The sequence below is a fragment of the Narcine bancroftii genome, chromosome 9 (assembly GCF_036971445.1).
Source record: "Narcine bancroftii isolate sNarBan1 chromosome 9, sNarBan1.hap1, whole genome shotgun sequence".
NCBI lineage: Eukaryota > Metazoa > Chordata > Chondrichthyes > Torpediniformes > Narcinidae > Narcine > Narcine bancroftii.
Window position 1 is genome coordinate 22,094,762 of NC_091477.1, and position 25,836 is coordinate 22,120,597.

General features: G+C 40.7%; 1 protein-coding gene and 1 long non-coding RNA gene across 12 annotated transcripts in view; one reads left to right on the top strand and one right to left on the bottom strand.

Moving 5' to 3' along the window:
- Positions 1 to 5,367: 5,367 nt before the first annotated feature.
- LOC138743285 (uncharacterized) lies at positions 5,368 to 15,948 on the top strand. Of its 2 annotated transcripts, none has more exons than XR_011344782.1 (3): positions 5,368 to 5,487; positions 12,971 to 13,273; positions 15,664 to 15,948. It is a non-coding gene; the product is annotated as an uncharacterized lncRNA (long non-coding RNA). The 2 variants fall into 2 exon arrangements; XR_011344783.1 differs by lacking the exon at positions 5,368 to 5,487 and adding an exon at positions 12,650 to 12,870.
- Positions 5,774 to 25,836, bottom strand: part of LOC138743282 (cyclin-dependent kinase-like 2) — a 76,315-nt gene continuing 56,252 nt past the window's right edge. For 4 of the 10 annotated variants that reach the window (XM_069898358.1, XM_069898359.1, XM_069898357.1 and 1 more), the window contains 3 exons: positions 23,872 to 24,034; positions 23,566 to 23,738; positions 12,242 to 12,426 (listed from right to left, as the gene is read on the bottom strand). In XM_069898358.1, coding sequence (XP_069754459.1) covers positions 12,262 to 12,426; positions 23,566 to 23,738; positions 23,872 to 24,034 — 501 coding nt within the window. In that variant the 3' untranslated portion in view covers positions 12,242 to 12,261. Of the gene's footprint in view, positions 5,874 to 7,573; positions 8,525 to 8,614; positions 8,701 to 12,241; positions 12,427 to 23,565; positions 23,739 to 23,871; positions 24,035 to 25,836 lie in introns of those variants that run through there. The other 6 variants (XM_069898361.1, XM_069898363.1, XR_011344779.1 and 3 more) reach the window with 5 other exon arrangements.

Consider the following 25,836-nt stretch of genomic DNA (forward strand, 5'->3'; position numbering starts at 1 on the left):
GGGCACTCTCCAAAGCTTTTGCAAAGGCTCTTGGTGCCAGACTGTCTAGCATGAGCAGAGCTTCAGTATTTTAAATGAGATCTGTTTTAAAGTGTTTGTATGTGACCTACACTAAAAAACCTGCCCCAATTTATCTCCCAAAAAGATATCTATATACAATACAAACACAACATAATCTGTCACACCAAGATAGTGGTGCCTGTACTGGCCAGTGTCCTATGAGGGGTTGCAGAATCTGGGCAAGTGGCAAATCAGTGCAGGGCACTAGAAATGGGGACAATACCCCCCTTCCCCGCATTGAGTACAAGAAGCATGGGAGACAACCCTACAGAGAAGGTGACCATGCAGTGGAGCAACAAGGGCTTCAGTGGCTGAAGAACTCACACAGGCTGTGGGCTGTTGGTGGCTTCTGGGTCTAAGAATGCACACAGGCTGCGGGCTGCTAGAAACTTGGGGTCGAAGGGCCCACACAGACTGCAGGCTGCTGAGACTGGTTCATGGGATCCAGGTGTCGGAACTGGGATTTGAGAGGGTACTGAGGGCAAGAAGGGCTCCGGCATTGAAGATTTCCTGATCACATTGGAGGTTTGAACAGGAGTCGTGAGGCTGCAGGAAAATCTACAGACACTCTGTGTCTCTAAAGGGATTCTCTTTTGCTTCTCTTTCTCCTATTGTTGGGGTGCCAGGCAAAGCTCATGGCAACTCTGTATGACTTACCGCAGAAAAAAGTTGAAGTACATCACGGATATATCATTTTTATTCTTATTATTTAACATGAAAATAAAAGGAACCTTAAACTTCTATGGGGAGGATGAGCAGAAATGTCAGTCTCATCCAAAACTCTTTCACTCACCTTAGTACAGATGACGGGGAGCTCCACATCAATATTGTCTACCCTGACTGAACATTTAATCGAATGATATCTGATTAAGTAATTTCTGGAATTACCATAAACAGATTTAGTGCCCTGCATTTAAGTATTTGGGTTTGTGTTTTCATACACATCCCCACCACATAAGAAGTCACAGGAAATCAGCAGGCAAAGTGGGAAATGGAGAGGGTAGGAAGCTGAATGTCAGGAAAGACTGACAGAAAAGAAACTGATAAAATTCTTAATGTAATGTGACTGACTGTCCTTTCACTGTAATACACACTCATACATTGCCATTCCACACATAACAATGGCAACAAAGGAATGCAGTTTACCAACGTTAGCCGCATCATCATTAGAATCATTCATGGATTCTTAAATATGGATTTAAGTCATTTCACAGGAGAACGGTCTCCAAAAATGATGCAGAGGACTGAAAAATCTTGTTCTACATCAACAGTATTTTGACTTCATTTCCTTTCCCAGACTGATTTTAGGGCAGCACTTCACTTTGAAGCTTTTGCTTTATTACTTTTGCAATTACATCCTTCACATGACATTGCAGTTATCTAACAGCCATGTAACCAAAACCAAATGATAATACTTGACGAGCTGTTGTATTCCTCAGATAAGAGTTAAAGTAGCTATTTTGGTTGGCTGAAATGTTTCATTCTATCACACCAGGATATTTAAGACCAATTGTTGATGTACCAAAATAAATCAGGGGTCAAATGGTAATCCTTTTATAACATTTATATTTGTACCCTTCACTAAGGCATCAAGTTGTCAAAGAGCCAGATGTTCTCTTTCCATACCTTTTGGCCTCATGTCCTGTACAGAATAAATTGCACGTTTTCCATAAATCGTTTCTGTTTTACACAAAATTTGCTCCAATCACTAATTCATTAAAATGAAAATCATCTTGCTGGGGTAACATTTCCAGACCAACAGCAGGTCCAGGCAAAATTTGGCAATGGTGGATTCACAAAGAAGCAGGCTTCCCTCCAAGTTCCATACTTGGAATATATTACTGTACTTTTATCCTCCATATTGAATGGAAACATCAATGGAAGAATCTCAACCAGAAAACTACAAGTGTTCAAAAGGTAGTTGGATACCACATTTAAGGATAATTAGGAAACTCAGATTTCTGTGTTTGACATAATGGACACAGAAGTGTAAAATTTACATGGATTTAAACTGGTTATTTTACTTTCTTTACTTGTTGAGTAGTTTTTTTTTGCACTACCAATAAGTGGTAATGCTGCCTGGCCTGCAGTAAAAGGAATCTCAGGCTTGTATGTGATGTCATGTATGTATTCCAAAATAAATCTGAACTTGGATAGCTTCAATTGCTAATTTAGGCTACCAAGGTTTACCCCAATGTGTCACATCAATGGCATTTCATTAGAATGATGTCACTAACCATAAAATTGAATTTCCCCACTATTACTTCTCAATTTATCACCTGCCCAACAAATGCTTAATGAAGAGACATGTTTTCTTCTTCAGTCTTCAATGATTTTTTTTGCTTTCCAGAATTACATATGTAAAGATGTCACCAGTTGTTGCAAAAGTATCCATGATGTAAGAGATTCCATGAAAATTAGTGTGCAGTTGGAAAGTCCTGTGAAACTAAAGTTAAAGGGAACAGTGAACCTCATTGTTCTGGTCAGAAGGCCAGCTATCTCTTTATCAACATGCATTACCATAGCTTAGTTCTGCTTTGCTGGCAATCTTAAACTTCAATTAGCAATACTCCTTCAACATTGCTCAAGTAGCTGATACATTGCCAGGAAATCCTCCATCTCTCTTATCTTCAGCAAGTTGTTGAAGTTGAGTTCATGTGGAATTATACTCTGGTGTTTGCTTCATGCTGGATAACACAAAGAAAATTGCCTTTTTGCTGGTTTTCATTTTGATTTTGGATGTATATTATTTTTAGAGGTTTGTGCTACTTTATTCCTATAATCCATGAGTAGTTTCAATTGGAAGTATACCTTGCATTGTACTTATACTGAGAAGGCATTAACCAACATCAGACATGGATTAATTTTGGAATTACACTGTATGGATAATTGCAGAAATATTATAATTAAAATCTACCACTAAAGAGGTGGCAATGATAGAATTTGTCCCACAAAATTAAATTATACTTTTTGAACCAGAAAATCTGCAGATGATGTGATTATAGTTTAGTACAGATGGAGAGGGGGAGGGGCCCAATGGAAACTGGAGAAATCGACTGCCATCCAGACAGAATACGAAGTGCTGTTCCCCCAATCTTCAGCAGTCCTGATCTGGCAGAGCAAGAGACCACAAAGACATGTCAACGTGGGAGTGGGGTGTGGAATTTAAATGGTTGGCCACTGGGATGTCCCAACTATTGCAGCAGACGGAGCGATGGTGCTCAACGAAACCATCTTCCAGTCTGCGTCCATTCTCTCCGGTGAAGAAGTGGCTTCTAAACCCATATTACCTATGCCATAAAGAACACTGCATAGCGGGCTGGGTTTTTTCAGAACTTTTGTGTATTAAATTATATATTTTTGTTCCTTATCCATGAAAAACAAATTGATACTCAATCATCATTAAGCAAAATAAATAAGATTACCTGCAGGTCTTACTGATATGTACATTGTAAACTTTAATGCGTAATTGCCAAGTTTCCAGCTACTTCTCACTTCACACATCACCAAACTTGGATCAATCTCCAGTCCAGTAAAACAAAGCAACAGATTTACCATGAGATGATAAGTTTTTCCTTACCCTCCCCCACATGCATATATAAATAAATAAGGATTTTATTTGTTTCTGTAGACAGGGATCATTTCACAGAGCATCCATGCTCTAATGACATTTTAAAAAAAGAATTTAATAGTAGGCCATTCAGGCCCACGAACCTGAGCCACCCAAAAGCACGCATGTGACCAATTAACCTTCTAACCCTGTATGTCTTTGGAATATGGGAGGGAACCGGAGCACCCACATGGACATGGGGAGAACATTCAAACTCCCTACAAACAGCACCAGATTCAAACCTGGGTTATTGGCACTCTTAATTGTGTTGTGTGACCACTACACTAACTCTGCTGCCCTGTTTCCAGTCGGGACAATAAAGGAACTTGATCCAAAACGTCAACTGACTGTTTCTACCCATGGATGCTGCCTGACCCACAAGGACCGCATTTGGGGGGGGGGAGTGGCATTCGCAGGCCATGCCCCCCAAAATGAGTTATTGTGCCACACCACTCACCCGGTCCGACCCAGCCACCATGACGCTGCCCCCCAGCCCAACGCTGCCGCCACCAACTCCCCCCCGCAGGTCCCATGCTGCCGCTGCCAATCCTCCCCAATCCCACGCTACCGCCACCACCCTCCCCCAGAACCACGCTTCCACCGCCACCTCCCCCCACTCCGGTCCCATGCTGCCGCTGCCAACCCTCCCTAATCCCACGCTACCGCCACCACTCTCCCTCAGACCCATGCTTCCACCGCCACCTCCCCCCAACTCCGGTCCCATGCTGCCATTGCTATCAATGCTCCCTGATTAGATTTGTTCTGGCACTGACTCTGCTGACCCGCTGAGTTCCTCCAGCCTCTCACTGAACCCTCAACTGGTGCCTCAGGAAACAGGGTTTTTTTCCTTGCTTGGGACAATAAAGATTGCCACCCTGAAACCCGACTCAGTTCCATCAATAAACATATAAACCTGTGTGTAATCAGAACCCGCATAGCACCTCCTGACCATATTAGACATTGATTTGTAGTTAGACAACATAGAGGCTTAATGTCTTGAAGAAGGTGTAAATAATTCATTAAAAATAACATTGCAATTTGCATAGCTTACCATAAAATGCTTAGACATGTTCTTACCATCATCTTGCCATTGCACAAATACACATTAAACCTTAAGGAATAGTGTTTGAACTAAATGTATAGCTAATTAAAGTTCAATCTACTGTATATTTCAGCGAATGAATCGAGTCATGAAACTCTAAAAAATTTCTCAAAAGGTTGGGGGGGTGGGTGTGGGGTAGTCGACTTATATGCCAGATATACTTTTGAGACCTTAAATTCACCAAAAAAAAATAGATTGATGCCAATTTGGCGTACAGGTCAATGCTGGAAGCACCTCCCCATCGTGGGGGCCGCTGCTCTCTGACACCTCCCCACCCATGGACACTGCCATAACCATTCCTACCTGGAACTCTGAGGTCACCATTGCTGCTCCTGCCTGGTAGGCTGAGGTTCCTGCTCCCATCGGGAGCATAATGTTGGTGCTTCAGTTCCATGAACCATCGCTACTGCTGCCTGGTATGCCAAGGTTTAAGCTCCCATCTGGAGCACAATGTCCCCGCTCCAGCTCCATGGTTCATTGCCTGGTATGCCAAGGTTTAAGCTCCCGTCTGGAGCACAATGTCCCCGCTCCAGCTCCATGGTTCATCGCTGCTGCTGTCTCGTTGGCCAAGATTTCTTCTCCCGTCTGAAGTACGATGTCCCTGCTCCAGCTACGTGGGCCGTCACTGCTGCTGTCTGGTTGGCCAAGATTTCTTCTCCCACCTGGAGCATGATGTCCCCGCTCCAGCTCCGTGGTCCGTCGCTGTTGCTGTCTGGTAGGCTGAGGGTTTTTTTTAAAATAAACTTACTTACACCTTTGCTACCTGTGATTGGGGTGTTCTAAAAAAATTTTGGATTGTTCCTGGGAGGCCCAGACAACCCAAAAAATGGGGATCGACATATACCAAAATGCACGGTAATTAGAGATACGTTAAGAGTACAACATCCTAAAATTATCTTCCTCTGCAGTTTATCCTGATTTATGGAATAAGAAGATGCTGAAACCAAAGGTGTCAATAAATGGTTTTGTTTTAATTTAGGGTAAAATAAATGTGGCACACATTTCCATAAGGAGTGACTGATTTTATTATATATAACCCTCTCATCCTGGGCAATGCATTCTACATGCAGAGTTCCTGGCTTTCTGTGCTTCTCCTGTAGCCTAAAAGTAAAACCAAGAATAATTCTGTTAACATTTATTCTCTGCTGAACATGGTGTGTAAACGGCCAATCTGTCACGTACTGTTTCGAAAGCACAAAGAGCTGTCAATGTCATCCAGGAAATATTTTTCAGCAAAATGAGAAACAAAATGACCAACTTTACAGTTAGTTGTTATTTAATAAAATGAAACTGAAGCCACTGCTAAATTCCATTCTGAAGACATTAAGATTAGTCCCTTTTTCATGATACTTCAGTAGCAGAAATATACATTTTCATGGCTCTTGTGGGCTACTGCATATTCTTCAGCTCTGCTTTATCCTAATTCTCTGGAGTGACATGCTGTAGTTGTCCAGTCAAACAACATATCCCCCAAACATTACTACAGGGAAAAAGCACCTTAATGGTATGATTGGTATGGTTAAGACAAATTTTTAAATAGCATAAAACTTAGCATAAAACAGCATCTTGTTTTTTTTTAACATACAGCATGGTAACAGGCCCACAAGCCCATGGCCCCCAATTACACCCAATTGACCTACAACCCTAGCACGTTTTGAATGGTGGGAGGAAACCCAGCAGATACGGGGAAAATATACAAACTCCTTACACTCAGCTCCGGATTTAAACCCCAGTTAATGGCACTGCAACAGCATTGTGGTAACTGCTCCACTAACTGTGCCACCGTATAAAGTGTATTTCACTTTTAAATGGAGAGATATTTCCAGGTTCTCTAATTGCGTATCAGAGAATTGATACAAAGTCAAAAGTCTGCCATACTCAGTGATCCCTGTCCTCCTAAATGCTTCTAAACCCATATTACCTACAGGGAGCACCTCAAGGCACAAGAAAAATTTTATCGGTCTTCTCTGCAAAATCATAATTCACTGGAAGGTAGGACAATCAAATCTGTGTCCTCTCTCAGCCAATATCCCTAGTACTGAGGCCAACTTAAGTTGGTTTTGCTTGCCCAACATCTGGCTCCTGAAATAGATCCTTTATTATGAGGTCCGTTAGGAGAACAGATTACCAGGTGGGCAGAGCAAAAGATTTAAGGATATGCTCAAAGCTTCGCTGAAGAAGTGTAATGTCCCCACTGACTTCTGGCAAGCTCTGGTCCAAGAATGCTCAAAGTGGAGAAGGAACATTCAGGATGATGTTAAGAATGTCACTGAGAGCACTGCATAAGCAGCAGAAGGAATATACCATCTCCCAAATTATCCACCCATTTGCTCCATTGGTGACCTCACCACCAATCTGTAGTTCACATAACTGCATCATTTATCACTTCAAACCCCACAAAAAAGAAATGGAAGCAACTCATTATTGATCCCTAAAAGATTTCTTTTTGCAACATTAAGCTCCAATGCTTTAATTGATTAAGCTGCGCAGTAAGGCCGTATTCGTTGCATAATTAACAATGACAGTTTCTGCCAGTGGTTAACAACTGAATGGAGGGAGGCCAAATGATTGAATGATTGCCATCACCTAACCACAAGAGCACTGTATCTGATATAAAATATAACTAAATAGAAATCCAAATATATTCAGTTGCAATTCTGTTGCAATTTTCTATCCAAGCTGCCAGATTTTATTTTTCAGTCAAACCCTAAAAGCCAGATTCTGGAAACCTAGAGTAAAAAGATGATGAAAATATTTACCTAGGTTAGGCAGCAAAAATAAATAAAGAAATAGAATAAGTGTTTGAGATCAACTATTTTTTAATCACAATGTTAAATGTTTCTCTTTCCACAGATGCTGCCTGACCTGCAGAATATTTCTCACATTTTTTTGTTTTAATGCATTTATTTTTCAAAGATGGAAGTACTGAATACAAGTGGGTAATAGTTGAATTTTGTGGACCAAATTTTAGGGTAAGATTTAGGGGGTGAACTATTACATGCATTCTATTTATGACAACAATAAGTACCCGTGGCCTTCGAGGCATCAGGAGCTTGGATGGGTGGGTGATTGGCCAGGATCAGGATATAAGTCCACCTTTGGAGTATCAGGAGCTCGGATGGGCGGGCGGCTAGGACCTAGGCAAGAGTGCACGGTCGGGATGTCGGGACCTCCAATGGGCAGACGGCCTAGGTTGGGATGATGGGAGCTTGGATGGGCAGGTGGATGGGATTTAGGTGAGAGTCCATGATTGGGGCATCGGGAGCTTGGATGGGAGGGTGGTCAGGGCCTAGGTGAAAGTCTGCAGTCGAGAGCTCAGATGGGAATGCTGCCAGGTTAGAGTCCACGATTGGAGCATCAGGGGCTACAGTGGGTGGGCAGGATGAAAAATAGGGGAGGGGGGTCGACTTTTACACAGATATATACGGTAGGTGGGAAATCATCCCAGCAGAGAAAGTTGAAATCCACCCCTTGATGTAATTCCACTCCTGCCTCCTCAATTAGAGAAAATAAGGTGGAGAGAAAATCAAAAAAGAAATGACCAAAACTTTTCCTGTAAATATTTGAGCAGTTGGGTTTAAGGGAACATTATCAATGTGCTGAGAACAGTTCTAAAATTTAAGAAATAGAATCTGGAGAACTGAAACAAACAGATAAAATGCTGGAAGGACTTATCCAAAACAGAAGTAGAAAATGTTGGAAGAATTCTAGCACTGAGATCAGGTTTTCAAGCCACTTTCCCAAGAGTGCAGCTGATGGACAGAAGGCAAAATGAACTGTTACAAGCAATTATTTGACAAAAATATCAAAGTAGTTGGCATTCTTGTGCATAGTTATTTTACCTGGTGGAGAGTGTTCCTTGTTTGTTCCTGGTCAGACGTCACCAATAAAGGGATTCTCAACTCCTTTTTCAGCATCTTGCATTTTCCTGGAATTAGAGCACTGATTTGTAGACAGCAAATTTGATTGATGCATTATTGCAAAGTCATAATACTAATATCTACGTAAGAGAATTGAATGGATAGTTATGTGTACTCCCACTATGCCCCTAATCCTAGCAACTATTGATAATCATCCTGAAGAAAGTTCTTGTATAACCAAATGTGAACAACATATCTGGGATCAATGCAAGTTCAACTTGATTACAATGAAGTCTGAAGGTTAAGATACAGGGGCAGCACGGTTAGCACAACGCTGTTACAGTGCCAGTGATTGGGGTGCAAATCTGGCGCTGCCTGCAAGAAGTTTATACATTCTCCCCGTGTCTACATGAGTTTCCATTGTATGTTCCGATTTCCTCCCACCATTAAAAGTATACCTGGGTTGTAGGTCAATTGGGTAGCATGGGATCTTGGGCTGAAAGGGCCTGTTACTGTGCTGCATGTCATAATTTTAAAATAATTCATTTTAAAACATATTGCAATATCAGAAGAAATTTAAGCAAATTAAGATTGATGCTGTATGTTCCAAGCCTTTCCATTCCCATCTCCCCATTCCCCTGTACTATTGCATTGTAAATTCTCTCTTATATGACCTTGATCATGTTGATGATCCTTTTACATTTACTTGCACTATTGGGGAGATGATAATAGTTAATTAACATGCTATGTCTTTGGTTTGGGAAGAAATCTGAGCACCAGGAGGAACCTCATTAGATAAATGAAGAGATTGTACCAACTCTGCCTGAGTATTGAATCTAGGTCCCTGGAGTTGTGGGACAGGTGCACTAATTGCTGTATCATTGAGCCAGTTCTTGTATGTTTTATATACCCACTTCAGTGGCATGTCTTTCTATCTGTGCGGCAATTACTGCTGTAGCTGGAAAATGTCTTTGAAAATGCAAGCCTTCAAACAGATTGCTCCTCAAACAATTGGAGAAAGGACTAAGGCCTTTAAAAGAACATTGGGGTATGGCCTCCTGGTCTGAACCCTTTCACCCTCCTCTAACAAGAACGCCTGGCTCTTAGATTTTTATCCTCCGCATCCTGCTCATGCCAAGCTTACAAGGACGCAACTACAAATTACTCTTTGTTTCACTTTGGTCAACCAAGATTTCTTGAAAATGGCGGCACAGCCAGAGACGCTGTAACAGCAGACCCGTGGGGAGCTAGGAGTATAGATACAGTGCTCCTGCTGGGTCCAAACACTCAGCCAACTGCCTCATCTCCACACAGGTTTTAAATGGCCTGATGAAGGTGTCAATGGTAGTTTCATTAAAAAACCCACAACCATGGGGTTTGTACCCAAGATGGTTGCGCCTATGATTGGCAGCAGCCACGAGGATTTGCAATCTCCAGGGGAGCAGAAGACTGGCACAGAGCACCAGAAAATGGGGAAACCATCCCCTGTCCGAGAAGGAGAAGCAGAGGAGATGACCCATGGGACGGTTACCATGGTGGTGGATTTGTCTCTGTGGCTGAAAGACCCACTCATGGGGTGGGATGCTGGTGACTCAAGTTGAGGAACCCACAGAGGCTGTGGGCTGCTGGAGACTGGCTTAAAACTGGCTGAAGGGGTACCAGGTATCAGAACCGGGATACGAGGGAGTGCCAAAGGTGATGAAGGGTTCTTGATCATGTCAGAGGTTCAGATCTGTAGCTCAGGTTGCCAAGGTTTGGACTGGACTCTGTTTGGCTGCAGAAGCACTGGAGGCAAATCTGTGATGTTACCCTCAGCAGCAAATGAGAGATGTATAAACAAATGGGTTATATTTCACTCAAAATTTATTAACAATTGTCAATATTAGAATTAACTCAATAAACTTAACACCTGAACATAAGCCTTGCCCCAAAATAAAACTCACAAAACCAAACCTCAAGTCAGTCAGTCAAAAGAACAGTCCACAGAATCTGGTCTCCAGGCGTGGATTTCTTAGTTTAGTTGCACATAGATGTCTTAGTTGGACTTGGAGAGAGAGATGACTGTTATCACTGCAGACTTATGACTTTGGCAGGGGAACAGGAGAGGTTTTCCTGAGTTTTTTTAAAGTGGTAACAACCACCTTCAATTTCTTCACAAAGGGAAATTTTCACACAGTAACCTCCTAGACACTAACACGAGGTCTGCACCTCTGAAGCCCTTTTTTTTGTAGGGTGTGATAGTACAGGATACGATCACTAATGTATATTTGCTTATAGTTGTGATTGGCTGAGAGTCGTAGCCACACCTATTAGCAGGTCATAAAGGGCTGCTCTTAATCAGACCCAGGTCGGTCTGGACTGGTCGACCGTGCTGTAATACGCTCCAGTCTTTTGCTGATTAAAGCCTTGGTTTGAGCTAACAAGTCTTTGGATCATTCGACGTGCTGCATAGGGTTGCCAAGTGACCTTCTGTCATACAAGTCTTCTCCTCTGAAACCCTGACTTGGGTTGTCAAGTGACCTGCCACACCAAGTCCTCCTCCTGAAAGGGGACTTTGAGCACAGTGCGCGCACGCACGCACGCACGGAGTCAGTGTGTGACAAACTGCTGTCAGGACAACAGTGCTGGCACCCGCGGACAAAGGAACTCAGTCTCCCTTCTTCCAACTGAAGCTGCTGGGTGAGCACACCAGACAGTTCCTTAAGGCAGTGCTAGCACTCATGAATGAAGCAACTCAGCCTCCTTCCTGCTGAAGGTGCCGGGCACCCACACACAGACCGACCGACCATCTGACTAGCTGCCATCCAACTATTGTCTTTATGACAGTTCAAACTCAGCGCACTGGGCTCTTCAACTGCATGAAATACACTAAAATATATCTGGGACAAACTGTGATTTAAAATGCATACCAATGGGGACTTGAACAATTACACCATTTTCTACACAATTATCTTTCTATTCATGTGACCTTAAACTTCTCCTCCACATTATTCCACAATAAATTTGCAAATAAGGGCCAATGCCCTGAAATGTTCATTCTGTTTTACTTTCCATAAATGCTGTCCTACTCGTTGTGCTTTTCAACTTTTCTTTTGAAGGCAAACTACCCACATATAATAACACTGAAAAATGGCCGATGGAAGTGCAATTTAAAAAAAAATGTAGCAGTTCAACAAAACCTCCTTCCTCTCCAAACTAACCCTATCTCATTGCAACTTTCAGGCAGAAGGTACAGGAGCCTGAAAACCAGCACCTCTAACACAATAAATACTAGATTACGTATGATACGATATAACTGGCTACATAGGCTATACGTTACTCCTCAGAAATTAAACAAGTGGGACCCAACAACATTCGATAGACGCTTCCACTGTAAACAAGAAACTGGAACAACATTACACGCAATTTGGACATGTTCAAAAGTGAAAACTTTCTGGGAAGATTTAAACCTAATATTAAACAAAATCACAAAAAATAATATACCGAGATATCCAGAATTTTTTCTGTTAAATATTATAAGAGACAAAAAGCTAGGACTAAAATTAGACAAAGCCCAAAAAAGATTTATTATGATTTCACAAACAGCAGCAGAAAAATGTATTATGACAACCTGGAAAGTGGAAGCAAGCCTAAAAATACAACAGTGGTAGACAACAAATTTGGGAACCATACATAAAGTATGTTAGAAAATGCCGACGTAAAACCTCCATCTCTTCAAGTGATATGAATACGAGCACGATAAGCTTTAAGTATGTAGACGTGGGTGATACGGCTTCTTTTCCTTTCGCTGTTTTCTTTGTTTTGTGTGTTTCATTATTTATTGGTTTTTGAATGGGCGTGGGGGGGGTGGGAAAAGAAAAAAATGGAAATGTCACTATGTATCTTTTAATGATAAACACTTGTGCATGTGTTTTTACTGATTATGGTTCATGGTGCAATAGATAAAAATAAAATACAAAAAAAAGACCAGCACCTCTGAGTTTTAGAACAGCTTTTTTTTCTCTCTCTCCTGTAGCTATGAGGCTCTTGAACTTCCACTTATTGCACTAATCAGGAACTGCCCCGACACCACCAAAAGGACTGCCTGCATTATTGCTAAGTGACTATTTCTTAGCGCTCGTATAACTCCTAATATCTATTAATTATTTTACATTTATTGTCTCTTTTTAATTATTTTTCTGGTTATCATGTAATTATTTAATTGTCTTTCTGGTTGTTTTATTACTCAGGCGCAACAAGTAAGAATTTTGATGCATGTATATATTGTTCCATGCTTATGACAATAAACCCCTAATTATTATGAATAAAATTCCTCATATCTTTTTAATGTATTGGCAGAGCATTTGGCCACCTGAGGAAAAGAATATTTGAAGATGAAAGTCTCAAAACTGGCACAAAACAGGTGTCCAACAGCAGCAGTGATCCAAGACTTGGGGCCATCTATAGCACTGATCAGATATCCCTCCATTAACGGGGTCGCCACAAAATCCATTAGCAGGAAAAGTGGACCAACAGCATCCTCTCACAGGCCAACAACATCCCAGCACTGAAGCCCAAATTACAGTCAGCTCTGTGGGGCAGGCCATGTTGTCTGCACATCTGCTACCGGTTCCATGAAGCAGCAACTCTCTTCTGAGTCAGGTAACAAAGGCGTTACAACTTGGACGGAGGAAAAGAGTGTTCTCGAGATCTCCTCTTCACCTGGGAATCCCACCCATGAATCACTACGGTAGAGAAGGAGCAATTCAGGATGGCACTGAAATGCTTGAGTTTATGCTTTGGTTGTTTTCAGAAGTCCAGCATAAAAAGTGAAAGGAGTGCTCCATATCTGAAACACTCAACCTACTTGCTTCACCAAACACCTCCAGCCCAACCAGTGGCAAAAACTGCAGGCCCCATATTAGTCTTTTCAGTCACTCACAGAACTAGTATGGATGGTAGTAAGTCAGTTGATAAAGCCTCAACCTGGCCAGATCGGCTCTCTATTCAGCTCCGACTTTCACTCCAATTCTATCCTCTGTTTGCTCCCTGGACCATCTCATGACCCCTAATGCTCCAACTACATCTCTGGAACTCTTTCTGCCTTCCAAACATTACTTCAAAGTTTACACCTTAACTGATTTTCTCGGATAGGTTAGCAATATGATCTAGCAGAAGTTAGGCCTTTCTGCACACATAATGAACTCCTCAACCTGTTGTTTTATAATATGGCCAATTAGATTGTATAAATACTAAGAGTTCCACTACTAGTAAACTTGCATAAATCTGCAGGAATCCCATCACAATTCTTTTAATCCCTGCAATTGCCGCTTTAATATGACACTTCAGAGATTGGGTACAATTTCCAGTGCACTGTTTTGCTTTAAGATGTGTTCCTTTGTTGAAGAAATAATTACATTTAATATTTTTTAAAATTATATTAAATTTTAAAAAGACAGAGCATTGTAACAGGCCATTTTGGCTCACAATCCCATGCCGCCCAATTACATCCAATTAACCTAAAACCCCTGGTATGTTTTGAACAGTGGGAGGAAACCGGAACAGGGAGAATATACAAACTCCTTACAGACAGCGTGGGATGTGAACCCCATTCCCAATTGCTGGTGCAGTAACAGCATTGTATTTGCTGCCCAAATACAATGGAGAATGAGGGCATTGAACCCATTACTGCTGGGATGCTAAGCAAGCCCTCATTCATTTGAGCTAATTTGATACTGATTTTTCTCACTGTTATTTGAATCTATTTGTAAAAGTGAAAGCAGAAGAATGTTTTAGCTCAGTGACCTCTGCTATATGTTCCACAGCAGCCATTCTTAATGGTGCCGCCACACATTGAAGCAAAAGCCTTGTTTTCTTTTGACCTTATGTAACATACAGTGATCTCCATAATGTTTGAGATAAAGAAACTTTATTCTTTTATTTGCCCCTGTAGTCCACAGTTGTAAATTTGTAATCAAACAATTCATGTCATTAAAGTGCACATTCTAGATTTTATTCAAAGTTATTTGTATACATTTTGGTTTGACAATGTAGAAATTACAGCAATTTTTATACATTGTCCCCTCATTTCAGGGCACCATAATATTTGGGGCATAGCATTGGTAGGTACTGTATATTAAAGTAATCATGTTTAGTACTTCATCACATATCGCTTGCATGCAATGACTGTTGGAAATCTGTGATTCATAGACATCACTAAGGGCTGAGTATTTTCTCTGGTGATGCTCTGCCAGGCCTCTACAGCAGCCATCTTCAGTTCCTGCTTGTCCCCTTATGTTTTCTCTTCAACATATGAAAGGCATGCTCAATTGGATTTAGATCTGGTGACTGACTTGACAATTCAATAATTTCCCAGTTTTTAATTATTGAAAAACTCCTTTGTTGCATTAATAGTATGTTTAGGATCATTGTCTTTCTGGAGGATGAAATGATGTCCAATGAGTTTAGAGGCATTTGCTCGAATATGAACCTTAGAAATTAATTTTGCTACTGCCATCAGCAGTTACACCATCAATGAAAGTGTGTGCCGGTACCTGTTTTAGCCATACATGCTCAGGTCATAACACCTCCACCACCATGTTTCACAGATGCTTTGGATCTTGGGCAATTCTTTTACTTTGCTCTTGCTATCAACTCTAATACAGGCTAAATCTTGCTCTCATCATCCATAAGACAATTTTCCAGAATTCTGCAAGCTCTTAAATACTTCTTGGCAAACTGTATTCTGACCATCCTGTTTTTGTGACTAACTAGTGGTTTGCATCTTACAGTTTAGCCTCTGGATTTAGTTCATGAAATCTTCTGCAGACACTAGTCATTGACACAAAGTGTTTCTGATCTGTCGGATAGGCGTTTTGGGATTTTTCTTCATTATGATGAAAATTCTGCCGTCATCAGCAGGCCTACCAGTCCTTTTGTAATGAATGAGCTCACCAGTACGTTCTTCTTTCTTAAATGATATTCCAGTTGATTTTGGTAATCAAGGTTTGTTCTTAAGTTCATTCTCTTACTGTTTCATTTTTGTTTTTCAGCTTCATAATGGCTTCTTTGACTTTCATTGGCACAACTCTAGTGCTCATGTTGAAAAATGGCAACATCGGGCTCCAAAAGTGATCAAGAGCTGAGAAGCAAGCCTAGCTCTCTTATACCTGCACCAATGAATCAATTAAACATACCTGAGTAACCACAAACACCTGTGATGCCAAATGTCCCAAACATTATGGTGCCCTGCAATGGGGGAATTATGTATAAAAAGTGCTGTAATTTCTACATGGTCAAACCAAAATAGAGACAAATAACCTTAAATAAAATCTGGAATGTGCATTTCAATCACATGTGAATTGTTTGATTACAGTCTTAAAACTGGGGAGCAAATAAAGGAAAAATAGCGCCTTTGTCCCAAATATTATGGAGGGCACTGGAAGTATTTTTTTACGTAGTCGGTAGGAGAGAAGTACCGAAACTTGACTGCTTCACAGGGAAGGGGGCTGATAAACTTTGAGGAGAGCCCTAAGGGAGCCAAAGCCAAAAAAAAAGTTGAGAATGGCTATTAGAGAATGATGCTACAAGAACAAATTACTGATAACTAGGTAATATGTAAAACAGGGGAATCCCACCAAAACAAAACAAATAACCATCAATACTCTGGGTAGGTCTTGAAAACATCTGCCTCCCCCAAGTTTGGTGGGGGGGGGGGGGGAGTTTAAAGGTGATGTGTGGGGCAAATTTTCTTTACACATTGAGTAGGGATGGCTAGAATTGAAAGGTAAGAGAGGTGCTAGCAGAAGATTCAACAGGGACATTCAGAGGCTTCTAGATCGACACATAAATATGATGGAAGGATGTCTATTATGTGCAAGCAGCAGAATTCTAGTTTGATTTGGATGTCATGTTTGGCACAGACCTATGAGCTGAGGGCCTGTACCTATGCTGTATTATTCTGTGTTCTACAGAAAAGAACACCATGGGTAAAATAACTGTTGTCTGAGACTGTAACTTCACCTGTCCAAATACTTGGTGATTTCCAGCAAATGCAAAAGCCAAATTTGAAAAAAAAATGTGAAGTTACTGTTTATCAAAATGCTTTCCTTCAGAATGACATGATCAGACGTGAGCTGAAGGCAGCTAAACAAATTTATCAGACGATTAATGGATAAAAGTGCAAATAGTATTCAATAACAAATAATTACTCCTGAGAATTAAAAAAAAAATTAGCTATACAGACAGCAAACTTGCTTAGGTTATAGTGAAATTTTAAATTGCTCCTCGGGTGGCAAATTGTACTCAGTTTTAGTTCCCAGTGTTCAGACTGAATTATCTATGAATGGGGTGGTTCATTGAGGGCAATAATCCCAACTACAAAAGATAGGAAAAGAATACTAAGATCTATCCTTTTGGGAGAAAGAAAATAACAGGAAACCGTGGTGAGAAATAGCTAATTATTTTAGTGCACTCATGGACTTGCTATGATTTTTTTTATGGCTACTTCAGAATCTAGAGAGCTGAAAATTAAACTGGACTGAAATAAAGCATATGGGCATGCATTATTATCCTTGTATCATCCACTTACAACTAATAGATACTGTTATAATGAGCTGGTAATTAATACCAATTTTGTTTACATCAAGATGTCAATATCTTGCTGTGAGGAAATTACAGATGTTACAATTCCAGTCAGGTCAAGTTTAGCTTAATTCAGTGCTTAGCAAATCTACTTTGATGCAACAATCTCTCCCTAACTTCAGAAGACCATCTGACACTTCAGTGTCCTTTTCTTATTTCTCATCCCAAGTATTCATAAACCTGTTTGACTGCCAAAGGGAACGTGCAAATTGGTCTTCCGATGAGAATTGTCCAGATGATGTACTTGAAAAATGGTGAGGTGGATGGCTTTTAAATAGACCACTAAATACCTGTATTTCAATGAGACAAGTCAAAGCTGAATTCTTTACTCTCAAAATTTAATTGTTTAAATTCAGTTTTGTTTAATGATATCTAATTGAAAATAGACCAGGGAGAGTTAAAGGTGAAATTAATCATTTTCAACTCCTTTGCAGAAATTCAGATTGGCAATTTTCAGAAGATTCACCCATGAGCACCTGATTTAAATTAAATTAAAAAAAAAATGTAGACATGCAGCGGAGTAACAAGCCATTTTGACCCATGAGCCCATGCCAATTAACCTACAATCTGGTATGTTTCATATGGTGGGAGAAAACCAGACCCTCCAGGGAAACCCCATGCAGACACAGGGAGGAAGGACAAACTCCGTATAGACAGTGCGAGATTCAAACTCCGGTCCCCATCGCTGGCGCTTTAAAGGAGTTGTGTGAACTGATGCAATTTTTACTTTAGAAACATACACAATGATGTAATTCCCCATGAGATATTCCTTCTGGAGCAATGTGAAAGAATTTCAGTCTCAAGAAACAGCCATCCCTGGAACTTTTGAGACAGCCAGATTTTTGACTTTGCAGAGAGGTTACTTGTGACCCACATTCACCACTTAAGTTTTTCATGACCCCAGTTTACTAGCTTCAAATTTGGAATTGCTAACCCATAGAATTCTGGTTCTGAATTGTGTGGTCAGGGCTTCGTACAATATTTTTCTGAATATTTTATTTTAATTTTCATAGACTCGTAAAATTCAAACTATATAATCTTTTTTAACATTTATGTAACATACAGAGTCTGTATTTATTACCCCCTTTCCCCACTCCCCCCTCGTATAACTGAAAATACAGTCAATCAAATTGCATCAATACCAATTCTGGTGGGTCAAAATCCCCAACAGAACCCTAGGGAAAAAAAAACAATCAGAAAGGCTAAGTAACAAAGATTAAGAAATTAAAAATAAATTAAATTAAAAAGGAATTTAAAATAAAACTGAAAAAACATGTCGCCTGCGCCACGTCCCACTTCCTTGATCACATTTATTTTCCTACTGGGATGGATTGCTACAATACTCCTATTTCGGGGGGGCCTAATCATTCTGTGCACCAATATATGCAAGTAAGGTTGCCACACCTTAACAAATGTGTCATATTTCTTCCTTAGGTCATACATGATTTTCTCCAGGAGAATGCGATTCTGCATGTCCACATTCCATCGTGTGGTATTTAGTTGGGAGTCAGACTTTTACAAAACTGCAATACACTTCCTGGCGCCACCAAGGTGACCTTCATGAACAAAATTTGGTCTAAAATCCACGTTCCTAATGTCTCCCAGAAGGGACACTTCTGGACCCTGTAGAAAATCCACTTCTGTAATTTTTTTCAGAATGTTCCCCAAGTTTTCCCAGAAAGATCTTACCTTTGTTCACTACCAGGTGGAGTGGACAAAAGTTACAACCTCCACACCACATCGAAAGCACATTTCTGAAATTTCAGGCTTTGATTTATGTAATTTTTGTGGTATGAGGAACAGCTGGTGCAAGAGGTTGTATTGCACCAACCTGCATCTGGCATTGACGATTTCATTCACAGGTCTTGCCACCACTCTTCATTGATAGTTGTGCCTAAGTCCAACTCCCATCTCTCCCTCGACCTGTGTAAGCCCGGCTTTGGGCCCTCACTTTGGAATATGCAATACATCTTTGAGATAAATTTACACACATTCCCCTGCCAAATTAGAATCTCCACGTTACTACATCTAGGTAGGGTCACAGATGGTCCCAATTTTTCCCTTAAGAAAGACCTTATTTGCAGATAGCAGAAGAATGTCCTGTTAAACAATTCATATTTGTTCCTCAACTGCTTGAATGACATAAGCTGCCTTTGCTTGTAACAATCCTCCAGGTGCCCAAGATGCTATTACCCAGAGTCAAGGGAATTAAGTTGTTCTGGGTCAAGGGTGCTTTGGGAGATATCCCCAGCTTCAATCCAATACATTCATTTATTCTTTGCCATGCCTGAAGTATATGCTTTAGTATGGGGGTTATCTGTTTTCGTTGAAATTAATTTTGTGTCCCATTCATGTATAAACTCTCCTGCTTTCTTTTCACCTACTGCATGTAGTCCCATTTATGCTCAGGAGGGGGCTCTCCCTCAAAGAGTGAGGTGATAAGCCTTGCCTCAGCCCAGTAATATTTTTTGGAATCAGGTCATTTTAAACCTCCCCACCTCCAAATTATAGTCCCACCTCAACTTTTGAATGGTGATTCTAGCCACTTTACCATTCCACAGGAACCTTCTGACACATTTGTTGAGTATCTTAAAAAACACTCGGGGCAACAAAATGGCTAACGATTGAAAAAGATACTGGAGCCTTGGTATCGCCTTCATTCTGACACAGTTAACTCAAGAGGGATAATTATGGAACTTAATGAGCAAAATATTAGCTGTAGGTCAAGACCTGTGAAAGATTACTGTAAAACTAAAAGCCATCAGAGAAAAATAAATCAAGGATAATCTTTTTAAATCATTTTTTAGCCTATGGGCCTTTCTGGCAAGCCCAGTATTTATAGTTTATTGCTAGTTTCCCTTGAGAAGGTGTTGGCGGTTTAGCTTGTTGAAAGCTACAGTTATTCTGGCAAAGGTACTGTTAGGTGGGGGTGGGGTTTAGTATTTAGACCTTGAAATAATGAAGGAACAACAATATATTTTCACATTAGATTTGTGTGTGATTTGGAGGGTGTTCTCTTGCACATTATCATTGAAGTTCATGGTCTGATGCTGTCGGGATAAGTGAGGTAAGTAACTGCAACATTTTTTTAGCTGACACACACTGCACATAAATCACATGTAATTGGCTTCCCTGAATCTTGTAATGTATTTTGATTTGACCTTCAAAACAAAGCTGGTTCTCTAGAAATTCTAGATATTCTAAATCTAGCCATTGGATTTATAAAAATGTCTTGAACTAAATTCTGATTTTATCTCTCACCATAGATGCTGTCTGGCCTGCTGAGTATTTCAGCATTTTCTGTTCTTAGTATAAATTTCATTCTGAATATAGAAACATCAGAAAATAGCATGCACCCCAAAATATCAGCACCACGGATTAAATTTTCAATGAAGCTTCTGCTTATTTTCCAACCATGGATTTTGTCCATCTTAAAATTTATTACACCTGATGTTTAGATGTATAGAGCACAGTAACAGGTCCTACAAGCCCCTTACAGTAAGAGAGAAAGAGAACCAAAAGAGAGTCCCTTCAGAGCCACTAGGTCCTTTTATAGAGAAAAAAATTGCGATTGTAAAGGTGGATATTCTCTGCCCTCACGTTGCTGAACCTACTTCCATAAATCCTCCGTACACGACTCCAAGATGCTAAACCTGATCTTTCATAAGGCTGGTCACACAGATGGAGCAGAGCGCTCCATAAATATGCTGCCGATGCAGTGGGGTGGGCTGATGACAATGCGATGACATCATCAGACTGAGATACAGGAGGGCAAATTTTAAAATCCCGAGCATGGCAGGGAACGCATTGGAGGTATGTTCTTATTATCAGTCCTAAAATTCACAATACCTGCTCTACGGTTACCATTTTCTGATTTAGGGCTCTTTCCCACTCGGCACATGTGTATGATGTCATGTTGGCAGGCGGTGCTATGGCACCAGTTGCCCCGCCTCCATCAGCTCCAGAGGGCACAACAAAGCAACACTGGTGCAGACTTTTAGGCTTTCTCTATAAAAAGGTAAGTGCAGATTTTTCTCTGCCAATGGAGCCAACCTTGAAGTAGCAACCCTCCATAAAAACACCTACTGAGTGTCCATGGATTCACCTCCAGCTCTCCTGCAGCCGCACAGACTCCTGTTTGATCCACCAGCAACCAAGCTCCAGATCCAAACCTCACAATCAGGAAACCTCAGCTTGCGAGGGTCAATCAGCCACTGAGCCCCTCATTGGTCACCTTCCTATAGGGTCAAGCCTTTACGGGGAGTTGTTTCCCCTTTTTCTAGTGTCCTGTGCCAGTCTCCTGTTCCTGGAGTCTGCAACCCTTCATGGTTGCCACCAAGCACGGGCACCAGCATCCTGGGCACAGACCTTCGTGGTTGCAGGATTGTACTTGCAACACCATTGGCTCCTTTAACAAGCAGTTTAAGGTATGTACTGAGCCACAAGCAATAGGACCACGGGTTTGAACCCTTTTGAGCAGTATTGTATCTCTGCTTTATGCTCTCCTGGGGCTGCACGAGTGGCAGCGCTGCCGTTACTTTCCATGTTGGCTTTAATAATAGCTGCTAATGTTTTCCTTTGACCATTGTTAAGCCAAGTGGACTGTAGTTACAATTAATGTTCTCTATTCTGATGAAACTGACCATCAATTGAGAGAATTTGGGAAATGTAAAATTAATGATCTCACTAACCATTACTTTGAAGACTTTGGGAAGAAACCCATCAGGATCCAGGGACTTATCTACCTGCCTTTCCAATAATTTATTCTTCTGGGTTCCAGCTCCCTTCCAATTCCCATTTTACAGCTATACCTGGGATAGCAAAGACCAATGCAAAGAACATTCAATTCACTTTATCTCCTTGATTGTCATTACCAAATCCCCAAACTCACAGGACACAGCGCCAATGTTCATTTTGTTATCTCCCTTCTTTTTCCTTAACCATAAATTCTACTTTCTGGTCTTATAGGTCTAACTAGCTTTTCCTCATACTCTAATTTTAACTCTCTTATTAATATTTTAGTCATTTTCTTTTTTTTTCACACTCTGACCAGGAAAGTATGTTCCAACACTTCTGTACAAAAGATGAATACAAACGGATACCATAGAGCAATGGTAAGACCTTCGTTACAATCTTAATGTGCAAATAGATGAAACTGTCTGTGCATTCTGGCCCACAAATGGATTTTGAGGAGCTAAAAATATGCTCCAGTGGATTGCTGACAGCCACTCAGGAAAAATACATTTTTGTCTTCTAATAAAAAAAGGTAATTTCAAAGGCCATCTGCATAGCTGCTGGATGGTGCTTTTCATTTGGGACCTACTCCATCTTTTCAGATCAATTATTCCACTACCCTATACTGTACAATGCTCCACTTTATCAAGTCAGTGGATAACATCAGATGTCAGTTTGGTACCACTGCAAGCCATTAAAATTTGAATAAGGTCTCCGTTGAAATGTTGTAAACCTGGTTTTGGGCAGCTGCCTGGGGCATTGTTTTGGACTGATGTTGAAAATTTCCACCTTCCTCTCCATCTATTTTCTGCACAGAAGAGGTAACCGCAAAAAATAAACTGGAGTAAAATATAGTAGCAAAGAAAAACAATATTTAAAAAATGAAAAACACTATTCACCCTTTCCTATATGGTCTGTGCCAAATCAAGCCAATCTCACTGTAATTTTATCAAGAAAGCTAGTCTGGCATTTTAAGAAAATCATGTTTTGTTTAGTCCAGTATGATAAAATAGCTTGATTTTCAATTGAATGGCAGAATGCATTCTAGTTCTCAAATCAAGTTGCATTTGTGCATTGCTTTCCTCAAATAATCAGACAGATAGACACTATAAATTTGTTTGACCAAGTTTCCCCATTGTTGATAATGTGCTGTTCCAAAAACGGAAAGAAAAAAATGCACATTGAAATGTCTAGAGTCAATATGGTGTAAAATATCTCCTATAGAAGTGTGAAATATCTTAGAAATAAATGAATTCAGGGAAAAATAAGTTGTAAAATCCTCAGTATATTTGGTAAAATCTTTCCACACTTCTCGATTAAATTTTCTACTTTTGAAATGAATTCAATCGACAAAGCCCAGGGTCCATGTGGTCAGAAGCATTTTTATTGATCATTTTACTAAATTTTAAATCCCTTCAACAGTAAAAGGGAAATATGTAAACCACTTTGTTTTATGTTAAGGAATCTGTTTTCAAACATTATATCTTGAAGTGCTGACGTGGAGAGTAATCTTAATCTATTGCTCACCAGTGGTAAAACCCATGGGCTTGGGTGAAACACCAATTTACACCAAATACCTTGTTTCTCACCAGTGACGTAATGCAGTGGAAAATTCTGGTACATCCAGTTAAAATCAAGGCTCTCGATTGTTTCTCAATGGGTGCATTAATGTAAAGCAGCAAGAGTTCCAAATGATCCATGAGAGACAGGAACGAATCCATTGACTTGTATGCATCTTGTAATATAGTTTCTACAGAGATCATAATTAAAGTAGAATTTGCAGAGATGAAATCCATCTCCCACCCAAGATATGCAACAGTTAGTTCATAAAATTTAACCAGAAAATTTCATAAATGTTGTATGACAACACATTCTGTTTGTACCTTCCATCCCCTTCATTTCCAATTGATGGCCAATTGAAGAGAGCTCGGGAAAGTGGAGATCTCCCTTTCCTGCCTTTGTGGTTTTTGACCTCTTTTTGCTTCCGATAAGTTCTGGATCTGTTTGTGCAGATTGCTCCCCGAGACCAGTGTCCTCATCCGGAGCCTGAAGTAAAGAGGGAGAATACTGTTGGTTGGTGATGAAACCCACTAGGAATCATAAAGCCAAGAAATCAAGTACTTCTCCAATCTGTAGAATTTTAATAGTGACTTAACCATATGATGGACATGAAATGAAAACCAAAGCAAAAAAAAATGCAGATGCTGGAAATCTAAAACACAAACAGAAAATACTGGAAATCCTCAGCAGGTCAGTCTAAATCTGTGGGAAGTGAACCACAGGCAACACAACACCTATCCTTTCACCTCTACCTTTCTTACCATCTAGGTATAGCAGTGATTTACTTCCACTTTTTCCTATCTAGTGTTCTGCATTCAGTGTTCATGATGTGGTTTCTTTGACACAGGTGAAACCAAACATAGATCACTTCATGGAAGACTTTTTAAAAAAATACTGCACCAAAATCGATTTTATTCTCAATAATTATTTACAAATGCAAAACCATTCAAAGTCTCTTTCCACCCTTAGCTTTGTAAGCATACATTTCCATCAGTGTACATTGTTACATTTACACCTTTGCCACCACTGTGACACTTTGTTGTTGCTTCATCCTGTTTTTGAGGGGCTTCCCCTCAGCCCCTCAATGTCCGCTAACCAAAAGACTCAAGACCAGTGGTTTTCAAACTGCCCCCCTAAACTCTCAGTCCACCTTCAGTAAGTGCTCTGTAATTAGTAAGGGATTGTTTAAGATGGTAATGTGAATGAAAATAAAAAGTTGGAACACCACTGTTTTAATCATAACCAATTGACTCGTTATGTGCACTGTTTCATAACTCCAAAGGAAATGGGCAATTACAATTTTTCTTAAGCAAAATATATCAGTAACAATTAGGTCTAGACCAGTGGTTCTCAATCACATACCACCATAGGAATCCCTTACTAATCATAGAGCACTTATGGCATAGGGATTGCTTAAGGAGTTTAGGGGGGAAGTTTGAAAACAACTGCTCTAGACTGTGGGCCTTCCCTAGAGCGCCCTCGCATTGGTTGTACCAAGCCTCAATGTGTCCCTCAGCATGAACTCCTGCAGCCAACTATGTGCCAGGCGGCAGCATTCCCTCACTGACGTCTTTTTCTGCTGATAGACCAAAGTGCACCTCTCACCGAGTTGATGGTCTTCTAACAGTTCTGGATGTCTGACTCTGTGGGCATCCCCGGAAACAGACCGTAGATTAGATAGTCCCCTGTCATGCTGCTGATGAACCGTGACAAGGACCTTTGCATCTTTCTCCAGACACAGAGCGAATTGGCATTCTACAAAGGTTGGGGGGTGGGTGTGGAGAAGAGACAACTGTCTTCAGTCCTCCACTGACATCTAGGGGACAATGTGTTTTATGGATGATGTTCCGATTGTAGAGGAAAGATCTGACTGGGAGGGCTCGTCTCACCACCAGCCAGGCCAAGTCCTGGTGCTTGTTTGTGAACAATGAGGCCTTCCACCGATGACCTGAATGGTCTACTCCAGAAATGACCACACTGTATCCATCTCTCAGTTTCAGCAGCACATTCTGGGCTTAACTACTGTGTGATGGCCTTGTGGTCAAAGGCATTTGTCTGAAAAAGCTTTTCCATGAAAAGAGTGTGGCAAAGTCCAGCTGATTGTGACATGGCTTGGTAATGGGGCCAGGCCCATTTTCTCAACATGTGGGACAGGTAGAACTTCAGCACAAAGTGGTGTTTGGTGCCCTCGTACCTTTGTTCCACTCACACCTGATGCCGCCACACACAAAGGTGGTGATCAGGATGAAGCCCACATTGGGTATGTCCTTGCCCCTGTTGTCTGGCAA